A 12,733-nucleotide genomic window follows, 5' to 3' on the forward strand; every position below is an offset into this window, starting at 1 on the left:
CCTGATATTCCCTATGTTGCACCACTTACTTTCAATGTGTTTGAGGAGCTTTGCTAGGCATATTTATATACGTAACCACTTACTTTCGAGGTTTCTGAGGTGATCCGCTAGACAAGTTTGTCCGCTTAAGTCCAAGGCCTCACAGAAGTCATCAAATCCCGTATCCTTTGTGACAAGGACCTCTATCAACCTCTCCACCCGTTGCCTACAGGACCTCGGCGCCTCAATGTACGAGGCCTGTGCCGTGTTTAGTGTTGTCTTCTCTAGGAGCGCTGGTAGTAGGATAATCACATCCTTCATGTGATTGTAAATGTAGTCCAGGTTCCCTTCCAGTAGAATCCTCTGTTCTGTGTTCATTGGTCTCCCTGGGAATTTGAAACACAGAGCACACCAGGTAACAAGGGTCAATGCAATAAAGTGTTGGATATTATATCTGTAACTCACACTCAAAATAAACTTTAATTAATGATAAACCATTATATATGCAGAGATCAGAGTCAGGTCATACTTAATAGATTAAACGCAATTATAAATATGTGGTGAATACACTGTTTGCCCTAATGAAATTGTGCAAGTATATCTTCAAGATAAATGCACACCCCTGCCTTCATTTCGTTCTCCAGATAAAGCATTAATGCTTTGTTGTACCCAATTTTTATAAACAGGACAAAAACATAACTTGGATTCATCATTTCCTCACCATCTATACTACTATATTAAAATAATAGACTCGAATTTTTTGTCTTTAATACCGAGAGATCGGAAGAATACTGTCTTTTGTTTTATATATTTTAAACATCTTTGGTACTTGAAGATTACCAATTTGTTTTTATTTTTTCTCAGTTAAGCTTCGCTAATTAATAATCAACGAAAATTCCTCAAAAAATCCCGGAAATCACCTGGATTTTTTGGATTTTACAATCTTGCACTTGCGCAATACATTCACACTAACGGGATCTTTAGTTTATATTTGTTTCCACAATATCACATCTGCCTGAATAAACTCAGAAATGATAATACAAATACGGGTAAATTTTCATTGGACTTTTGCTATATATTTTGTTCATATAAATTAATGATTTCTTATGAGAGAAAGTATAAAATAACAAATATACATTTCAACTAAGCACTTCGTGATGACAAAAAATATTTGATTACATGCAAAAATGTTACATTATATTTGTTAGGAGAGTGAAGATAGAATATGTTTTATCGTAAAAATGAATAATGTCCTACAGACCCAGTTTTACAAAGAATATACGATTACGTGTACATTGGTGAAAAGGTGTTGAGTTCTTCCATTCTATGGATTAAAATTTTTAGTTGAAAGGTATTTGCAGTCTCAAAAAGGTTTGTTGTGATGTATTTGACTGTTATTTTCAAGGCAACATCATTCATTAACTTTCTCCAAAATCGTTCTAGAGCGATTCTGCAATTTTCTGCTACTTTACGGGTATAAGTAAGGGAGGGGCTTTTCCCGAGACACAGTTAGGTTATTCAAACTAAGGAAAGTGTAGTGAAATTAATAGCATTATTGTAGGCTTATAGCTTTGTTATGTAAATGTCAATAATAAGGTGTATCGATGTACCTATTTCTAAATGTTCGATATGCAATGTCAACCCGTGCACGCACGGGTCAAAGTCTAGTTAATACCTACTAATCTAGCTTGATTTTTTTTTATGGGCCTTTGATGATAAAGTAACGTTAGTTTAATTTAGTTGCAACCGATGTTTACTGTAAATTGTATTCCTGAATGTTATTTTTGTCCATTCTAACTTGACCTCTTTTTTGCATGTCTTCGTACGTTTGTATATATATTTAATTTAGTTTTGCTCATGATTTGACGATCCATCGGTAGAAACAACTGGCTTTTTGTCTCGACCAGGTGAGTGTATTGTAAATAGGTATATCGTTTCGTTTAGTAACAGAGTATGCCATTTACATGAGTTTATGCCGCAAATTGTATATAACTAACAATTTGTTCTATAAATTACTTCTTACCTTCGATGTTAATTCCTATTTTGGCCAGCGCTCCAACCATTTGAGTGACGCTGCAAGTCTCAGACTGACCAATAGAATACTCTCTGCATATCTGCCAGAACATCTGGGACAGCCCTGATGTTCTATACCTGTCTACCTCATCGAGCTGAGAACATGTTAGTCCTAATTCTCTTCCTAGCGCTGGAATCTCGTCATATCCTGTAAACAAAGGGGAAAAAGCAATGTACATTAATTGTACATCGACAGAGCATCGTTATTATGACAGAGATAAAGCGCAGTAATTTCATAATCACTTTGCAACTGAGAGAAGTGTTTTAGTTCTTTAACAAATCATTGTTCTTGCAAAAGATTATACGGCATTTCATGTACTATTTATCAAAATTCTTAACCAAATCAATTTATATTCTAAACTGAAAAACACCCTCTAAAACTTACTTTCTCTTTTTACTTATATTATATCTAGATGTTTTTCATATCCATAACCTAAATTCTCTCAATGCTATCAACTCTGAAACCATCAAGTCCCCCCCTTCCCCCTTTCAGAGATATGGAGAATTCTAACCGACCTATTAGTCCCTGGTATCGGTGGAAGAAAGCAGCGACCTCTGAAGGAACTCTCCTGATACCGGAAGCGGAAGTCCCCGTGTTGGTACCGGATCTTGTTCTGGGGTTAACGTCAAGGGACAGTACTCTGTACAGATTATCTACCATTCTCCTGTCAGACCTATCCACGGTATCTTCCGATGAACTGTCATTGTTCCTCTTCACAGCTCTCTTCAGGCATTTTATCTCTGCCTTCAACTACAAACAACATTATATTACAGATTTTTTGATTGAATTTTGGTCTACATATACTTTTCAAAGAATTGAAGGAATAAAATAATACAGTTCCTAGGTACCCCTCATTAAAGAATAGACCTGGAAAATTTAAAACATGTACGGGAAAATATTAACAAAATAAGCTAGTATGTATTTAAACTAGTGGTCATTTTTCTTTTACTAGAATAAATCATCAGCTAATAGAAAACCAATTGCAATAGAAATAATAACAAAACAAATTTTTAATCACCTGATCTTTCTCTTGCTGATGTTTGACGCACTGTGCAGCCACTTCCGCGGCATACGAATAAGGGCAGACATTTCGATCGGAGAGCTTTGCTTGCATTTCTTCCAGCTGGGCCTCCAGTCGCTGATTTGCTGTCTCTAAGTCGTCACACTCCTGCATACGGATATGAATAAGATCATTGTTTCTTTTCTTCAAATGAGCTATTTCAGCGATAAAGTTGTTTACGGTTCTACTAAGAGCGCCCATTTCCTCACATTTTTCTTTCCCTTCTATGTTCCACAAGAATTCTTTGACCAGATCAATCTCGTAGCAAGGTTTTGGGTTCCCTAATTTGAATAAAGGCATATATCGCTTCATTAACTTACATGAACAATTTATCTCATTCTGCAGACAAGTAAGCAATTAAGGATATTAATGTAAGTGAACATCACCTAAACGTATATATTCTGATTTGCGTATGCAAACATACGTACCCCGGATCCTTTGTTTTATTCCCTTAAGAAGTTTACCAACCCAGTCTTCCAACGGTTGGTCCATTCTTCCAGGAAGAGAATCTAGCTTCCTGAACAAAGAAGGTATCTTCACGTCATCTAGTTCCACAATCAGTATCTTCCTCCTAAAGTCCATGGCCAGAGCAATCTCATACTGTAGGTATTTACAATCCTCCGCAATGGAACCTTTGGAGGCGAAGGCCAGGACGAGACTACATGTAGGGATGACGCCTCTAGCTGTCTCAATACGTAGCTGAACCTCTCCATCCCGGAGCCTGCAGAAACAGGTGAATCCGGACCGTTCCAACCGGGGTAGAAGCTGTTTGACAAGGTTGCAGTCGCCTTCGATATCTCCACAGGCGAAGTATATGTCAATACATTCTCTGTTAGGAAAGCGAAGAGCCATTTTTGGTACCTTTCAGGTAATGTTTGTAAGCTGCCTCATTAGAAAGATTTTCCCCTGGAAGACGTTATCAAGTATGAAAAATAACAAAATGTTATGGATAAAATATCAGATTTAAAAAGGAAATGCTGAACATTGATTATAAGGAAGAAGGTAATTAATTTCAGAATATCTACATTTTCCGGTGTCTTTGATAACACTGCACATCAGTTTTGTAATGACTATGTACAGATGTGTACAGTCCAATACATTTCATCAGTAACTATTATAAAATTTAATTGTACAATTATTGCTGAAAATTAAATAAATATAAGTGAAATGTATCTTTCTTTGAATATAATGAGATGATCAGATATAGTTGAGCGAGATCAAAGCTATCATATAAGCTTCTCTGGCTTTATTGGATTGAGTTTAATCACCGGCCCCGACCCCGAACTGATGAAAAATAGAAGTCCAAAAGCACTCGGCGGGTGTGGCCGGTCAGCACAGGATGCTCACTCCTCCATGGCACCAAATCTCACGTCTAAATTTTTAGAAGGTTTCTGTTTGCTCTACTACTGTTTTGCATTTTTTCTTTGAACCTTTAAATTTGGTTTTGAACACTGTTTGTTTTCATCACATATATCATCACATAATTCATTTATAAAAATAGTTAATAGTTATGCCTTATCAAGGACGGCGTTTTTTAATAGCTAAATGTGCAGTTTCCATTCCAACTACTGTACCATTTGTACGAACATTGCTTTAAAGGGGTGATTTCGTTCAATTTTTGTTTTCGTTTCTAATTATTACAATGCTTTAGTTAGGTTTTATGAATAGTTTAGCAACATTTGAGTGTCTGTCGTCGAGTTATAAGTGAGATACAGAGCTCACAATTCGTTGTTATGCAAACAAAGTTCTGGTCATGTTTTCGTCTACATTTTGAATGCTGAAAAGAAAATTTCAGGTTCAGAGAATGTGACAAAAGCTGGGAACTATATGATATAGCAGATGGAAATATCAGCTTGAAAATGAACTTTTCCTCTGCCTGGTATGTTCAGCCAATGTAAACAAAACCATGGCATGACTTTTGTTTACATAACAAAGAGTTGTGAGCCATGTGTCTTGCTTTAAACTCTACGACGGGCACTCACATGTTGGTTGATCGTTAGAAATGCATTACTAAAGCATCGTGAACCACAAAAATGGAAAAATAATGTCGGAGCTCAAAAATACGTGACACTACAGACACAAAGCCATTTAGATTAAAGAACTGTCAAAAACAAATGGTTCATTGCATTACCCATCATTTTAAAACCATACTCTAACACATACTATACTTTTTCCGTTCATCAATTCTTTTTAAGTCGGTAAAATGACATTAAAACTACATGATAAAGAAATAAAACTTACCCTTTATCAGTTAATGACAGACAAAACGAAACGGCGACCGGAAATTCTATTCAGGGAAATTCCCTTCCAGCTTTCATGAGGTATTTAAAAATACCTGTAAGTATATTATTTAAACCATTCGAAGCATTTAAACCAGGTCAGTTTATGGGTTTTGAAGGACGAGTTCTTTTTGGTGTGTTGTGGATTGATGAACAAACAGAAACAAAATGTAAAAAGTTATTTAAAATAGAGTTGTTCACATATTAAAGGACATTTTCGGTATTTCGGACACTGAACGGCGGTCAACAGACTACTTCATGAAATACATATTATCCTTTCATTAAAAAAAATCAAAATAAACTATGAAAAGTACGTTCGCTGTTATAAAAGAAATGGTGTATAAAAACATGATGTTTTATATGACTGGCATGCGCTTCATAAACTTTAACAAAAAATACCACTAATCACGTATACACCGTGTAGTGCTTTTCATACGCTTCAGTGTGATTTAAAGATAAAATTATAGCCCTCCAAAACAAAATGTGAATGTGAACAAACATTAAAACGATTTTTTCTGATTATTTTTTGCACATTCATAACCAAATTTTTTTCTCGCCTTTGTTAAACTAGTTAATGTATATAAGTCTACCCACACGTAACAAAGGAATTGATTTTGATAATGACATAAAATTCCATATAATTATATACTTTAAAATGACATAAAATTCGATATAATTTTATACTTTAAATTGCGATATTACTTAATTGTAATTCCACTTTTTTAATGTCGTGTATTTCTATAGTTCAACGTACATGCCTCAGCACTCTATTGAAGATCAAGTTTGTGTAAACTTTAAAAATAAAAATTTCATTACTCAGATTCAAGTTTCAATCTTAAATAATTTAGTTCTGGTTGTAAAGCGCTTTCTGATTGGCTAAAAAATCATTTTATATCGTATAAAGAATGTTGCCTACGTCATAGTAAGACAGACGTCAAAAACGTATCAATACGCCGGACGTTACGTTTGAATTTTGTATAATTTTACGTCATTTTAAAGGTCAAATGACCGTTTTTATATCTACAATAAAAAGTAAAAAAATTAAATTATAAGCAATGAATTCAATATTTATTTGTTTTAAATACGATATAAAATGGTTTGAAACAGTTCACGCTTTTTTATAAACCGCTTTGCGGTTTATAAAGCGTAAACTGCCCAAAACCATTTTATATCGTATAAAACAAAGAAATATTGAATTCATTCCTTAATAAAAACAGAATTCAAAAGGTTCGATAATTTTTTTTAAATAATTTGAATGCTCTTGATCATGTATCTAAACAATAAAATGCTTTCCTTGCATGGTGATTCATGCGGGATATGAAGGTGGCGATATTGCAGGAAAAAAAATACCCAACATGCGTTAGCGGGTTATGTAATTTTTCTCCTGCAATTATCAATGCCTTCATAACCCGCACGAATAACCATAGACAGCATTTCATTGTTTACAGTTACATCTTTCTCTTAACTAAGAAACAAATTACATATAAAATGAACGTTAAATTCACTAAAGTATTGTCAATGTACATCAGTAAATTAGCTAAAAGAGAAAACCAAATCGTCTCCTATTGGAGTGTGAATCTGACATCATCATAATTCTATGGTACAGTCCGTGATGCTTCGTAGGTCGCTGTAGGTTTCGACAAATCGATTAAAGGGGCGTGTAAATTCCAGCCTGACTGTGTCTATATAAACTATGCATAGTTTCATTCAATGTTTGTATGACTGATACCTATATACAATGGTTATATGGTGTATAATACCTACATACAATGGTTGTATGGTGTATTATACCTACAAATAATTGTTGTATGGTGTAAATTACCTACATATAATTTTTGTATGGTGTATTATACCTACACACAATGGTTGTGTGGTGTATAATACCTACATACAATGGTTGTATCGTGTATAATACCTACACACAATGGTTTCATTGTGTATTATACTTACATACAATGGTTGTATGGTGTATTATATCTATATACAATGGTTGTATGGTGTATAATACCAACAGACAATGGCTGTATGGTGTATTATACCTATATACAATGGTTTAATGGTGTAGAATACCTACATACAATGGTTTCGTGATGTATTATACCTACATACAATGATTGTATAGTGAAGTTTACCTCCACACAATGGTTGTATGGTGTATAATACCTACAAACAATGGTTGTATGGTGTATTATACCCATATACAATGGTTGTATAAGGTATAATACCTAAACACAATGGTTGTGTGGTCTATAATGCTTAAAGATTATGGTTGTATAGTGTATTATACCGACATATAATTGTTGTACAGTGTATAATACATACATACAATGGTTGTATGGTGTATAATACCTACACACCATGGTTGTATTGTGTATTATACCTACATATAATTGTTGTATAGTGTATAATAGATACATACAATGGTTGAATGGTGTATAATACCTACACACCATGGTTGTATTGTGTATTATACCTACATATCATTGTTGTATGGTGTATAATACCTACAAATAATTGTTGTATGGTGTATAATACCTACATATAATTTTTGTATGGTGTATTATACCTACACACAATGATTGTGTGGTGTATAATACCTACATACAATGGTTGTATCGTGTATAATACCTACGCACAATGGTTTCATTGTGTATTATACTTACATACAATGGTTGTATGGTGTATTATATTTATATACAATGGTTGTATGGTGTATGATACCTACATACAATGGTTTCGTGGTGTATTATACCTACATACAATGATTGTATAGTGAAGTTTACCTCCACACAATGGTTGTATGGTGTATAATACCTACATGCAATGGTTGTATGGTGTATTATACCTACACACAATGATTGTATGATGTATCATACCTCCATACAATGGTTGTATGGTGTATTATACCTACAAATAATTGTTGTATGGTGTATAATACCTACTTATAATTTTTGTATGGTGTATTATACCTACACACAATGATTGTGTGGTGTATAATACCTACATACAATGGTTGTATCGTGTATAATACCTACACACAATGGTTTCATTGTGTATTATACTTACATACAATGGTTGTATGGTGTATTATATTTATATACAATGGTTGTATGGTGTATAATACCTACATACAATGGTTTTGTGGTGTATTACACCTACATACAATGATTGTATAGTGAAGTTTACCTCCACACAATGGTTGTATGGTGTATAATACCTACAGACAATGGTTGTATGGTGTATTATACCCATATACAATGGTTGTATAAGGTATAATAACTAAACACAATGGTTGTGTGGTCTATAATACTTAACGATTATGGTTGTATAGTGTATAATACATACATATAATTGTTGTATAGTGTATAATGCATACATACAATGGTTGTGTGGTGTATAATACCTACACACCATGATTGTATTGTGTATTATGCCTACATATAATTGTTGTATTGTGTATAATACATACATACAATGGTTGAATAGGGTATTATACCTACACACCATGGTTGTATTGTGTATTATACCTTCATATAATTGTTGTATGGTGTATAATATCTACATATAATTGTTGTAAAGTGTATAATACCTAAACACAATGGTTGTATGGTGTATTATACCTACACACAATGGTTGTATGGTGTATAACACCTACATATAATTTTTGTATGGTGTATCATACCTACATACAATAGTTGAATAAGGTATACTACCTAAATACAATGGTTGTGTTGTGTATTTAACCTACATACAATGGTTGTATGGTGTATTAAACCTACATACAATGGTTGTATTGTGTATTAAACCTACATACAATGGTTTTATAGTTATTATGCCTACACACAATGGTTTATAGTGTGTTACAGTAAAACACGGTTATAGCGAACACGCTTATAATGAATTGACGCTTACAACGATTTGATTTTCATTCCCCGTGACTATATTACATGTTGAAGACTTGACGGATATAACGAATTACGCATATAACGAAGCATAATCGCCCGTCCCTGGTGCTTCGTTATAACCGTGTTTTACTGTATACCTACACACATACCTATGTAGGTATAAAACACCATACAACCATTATATATAGGTATTATACACCATACAACCATTGTATGTAGGTATAAAACACCATACAACCATTGTATGTATGTATTTTACACCATAAAGCAATTGTATGTAGGTATCATACACCATACAACTATTGTATGTAGGCATTATACACTTTACAACAATTATATGTAGGTATAATACACCATACAACCATTGTATGTAGGTAAAATACACCATACAACAATTGTATGTGTAAATATTATACACCTTACAACCATTGTATGTAGGTATGATACACCATACAACCATTCTATATAGGTATTTTACACCATATAACCATTGTATGTAAGTGTAATACACCATACAACCATTGCATGTAGGTATAACACACCATATATTCATTGTATGTAGGTATTATACGCCATACCACCATTGTCTGTAGTTATAAAACACCATACAACCATTGTAAGTAGGTATAATACACAATACAACCATATAATGTAGGTATGATACACCATACAACCATTGTGTATAGATTTAATACACCATACAACCATTGTGTGTAGGTATAATATACCATAAAATCAGTGTTTGTAGATATAATACACCATACAACCATTGTATGTAGGTATAATACACCATACAACCATTGTATGTAGGTATACTACACCATATATTCATTGTATGTAGGTATTATATCCCATACCACCATTGTCTGTAGTTATAAAACACCATACCCCCATTGTATGTAGGTATAATACACTATACAACCATTGTATGTAGGTATTTTACACCATACACACAGGATGAATGACCATCTTTAAGTTCTCCTTAAAGATAGCTTAAAGATGCTTAAAGGTAGCTTAAAGACGATCTTTAAGCCACCTTTAAGCTATATGTGTTGCTTAAAGATGGCTTAAAGAAAGCGTAAAGATGGCTTAAAAGCAGCTTAAAGACTATCTTTAAGCCACCTTTAAGCCACCTTTCAGGACAACTTATAGGTCCTTAATGTCCAAACTTCTTTAAGCCACCTTTAAGCTACCTTTAAGCCCCCTTTAAGCTACCTTTAAGCCATTAAAAATTCAATATTGTGCGTAATTTACCAACAAAACATATTAACTATATAATAATGATAGAAAAGGTATTAAAAACGGTTTTTGTTCCAGAAAAAAAAAAAAAATTTTTTTTTCAAAACGCCCAAGACGAGGATTGAAGCCGGGACCCTTCGTTTACCAGCATCACCTAACTTCCTCTGCGCCACGGCAACTTACATATTTTGGGAGGTTTTTATATCCTATATATCAGTGGCTTACTTAGTTTAAACTTTATTTCATTTGAATTGTACATCACTATAAACAATAAATAATACAAACAGGATTCGGAAACAAGTTGTTACAACTTATATTAATCCGTTTCCTTAAGTTGACCTTTAACTATTAAAAACAATAATTGCCCTTGCTGAATGGCAAGTTTATTAGGAACACCAAATAAAAAAAAAGATGAAATAGATGGAAAAATTTAACCAAAAAAAATGAAAAGGGAAAAATATGATAGAAAATATACAGAGAGAGATATCATATCTTGAATTAACATTAAAAGTGACCGAGTAATAAAGAGTCGTACGATGCAAAAATAACAAAATCGACAAAACGGTAACAAGTGGAATTAAGTTACAAATCGTTTAGTAGCAGAAATAAATTGATGTACATGTTTGAAAATGTTTGTATTATAGGAATAATTTCTATCTGGGTCTCCAAATAACATAATGTTTAAAGTGACCGGTCTTAATGGGTCAATGAATTATTTCCTTGCATCAGTGTATAGAGGACATTCTAATAAAAAGTGTATTGTTGTTTCAATTTGTCCACAGGCACAATTAGGATTATCTATTATATGTTTTTCAGATAAATGCGAATTAAGTATACTACAATTGAGTCTAAGTCGTGTATGTAAGATCTGTTCTGTGTGCTTACCAAATAGAAAGTGTCTTGGGGTTTTACAACAGTTTGAGTAAAGCACACGTTTCAAATTGGATACTGAAGGATTTTCTTGGACACTTATCGGAAGATCGTTCCAAAGCTTTGTAGTGGACGGTAGAAAAGATTGTGAATAGTGGTTTGTATTAGACTTTCGTTGAGTAATGCAGTGCGATCTTCTTGTGGGATAATGATGTGTTTCACTGATTCTTAAGGAGATTAGAGAAGATAGATATCTGGAGCACTTCTATGGACCATGGTGTGGAATTTGATTAGTTTATGTTTTTGTCTACGATTGTGTAGAGTGTCCCATCCAACCTCTCGATACAGATCATTTAAACTTACGAGTTTTGTCGCACCGGAGACTATGCGAGCTGCCTCAATATTGATTTTTTCGAGTTTATCGGCTAAATCGTTTGGGATATTGTCCCAGACTACTTAGGCTTACTTAGTAAATAATTTAAACCGAGTAGATAAACGTTCATCTAATTCATAGCTAAATGAAATGCAAGGAAGAAGATGAAATCATTTCTTTTATTAAATGCATTGAAACTATTAGGGTATTAGTTCTACGCAATGTTCCCGGTTTTCATGATCACGGCGCTGTTCCAGTATGTTTAAATATTTAATTGTATACATGATTTTTAGACTATCAATTCTATAATAAGAAGATTACTAATTACGGGTGAGGTGGTATTTACTGCATGTGGCAATTGCAAATGATGTATACATATACTTGTACATACAACTGTATGATGTACCAGGCCGGGCATGTGACATATTTACTCTAATACATATATATTTAAACAATTAACCCCTATTTATGATCACCGGTACAGGAATTAATTAGCCTCTAGATTTTACTCTTACATACATGTATTTTTAATTTGTAGACGTAACATTTTTAAAACCCAGAGTTAGGAAATAATACTTTGAAAATAAATTACAAATTCAAATAAACTTTTATTCACTAGACTTATCGTATACACGTACATACTAAGATTTCAACGCCTTTAGAAACCCTGACTTGCACCTGGGCACACGACACACCTGTTGTGTATATCTTGTATATTCTTTGTTAGTTCTAGGGGTTTTCTTAAGTTGGACAAACAATAGACTATAATTAATTATACACAAACGTGCACCTGGGCACACGACACAACTGTTGTGTATATCTTGTATATTCTGTGTTAGTTCCAGGGGTTTTCTTAAGTTGGACAAACAATAGACTCTAATAAGATATACACAAACGAACAAAACTATGTCTAGACAAACAAACAAAGCAGTAATATCCTGCCCGATATAACAA

General features: G+C 33.5%; 1 protein-coding gene across 2 annotated transcripts in view; it reads right to left on the reverse strand.

The window, feature by feature from the left end:
* The window catches only part of LOC105318473 (uncharacterized), a 6,947-nt gene extending 1,463 nt beyond the window's left edge, over positions 1-5,484 (reverse strand). Inside the window, exons 1-6 of one of the 2 annotated variants that reach the window (XM_011415634.4) lie at positions 5,355-5,484; positions 3,542-4,019; positions 3,072-3,394; positions 2,569-2,803; positions 2,003-2,200; positions 84-365 (exon numbers count right to left, since the gene is read on the reverse strand). In XM_011415634.4, coding sequence (XP_011413936.3) covers positions 84-365; positions 2,003-2,200; positions 2,569-2,803; positions 3,072-3,394; positions 3,542-3,965 — 1,462 coding nt within the window. In that variant the 5' untranslated portion in view covers positions 3,966-4,019; positions 5,355-5,484. Of the gene's footprint in view, positions 1-83; positions 366-2,002; positions 2,201-2,568; positions 2,804-3,071; positions 3,395-3,541; positions 4,020-4,138; positions 4,828-5,354 lie in introns of those variants that run through there. The other variant, XM_066071227.1, reaches the window with a different exon arrangement.
* Positions 5,485-12,733: the final 7,249 nt, after the last annotated feature.

This window comes from Magallana gigas, chromosome 9, assembly GCF_963853765.1.
Source record: "Magallana gigas chromosome 9, xbMagGiga1.1, whole genome shotgun sequence".
In the NCBI taxonomy this organism is placed as follows: Eukaryota; Metazoa; Mollusca; class Bivalvia; order Ostreida; family Ostreidae; genus Magallana; species Magallana gigas.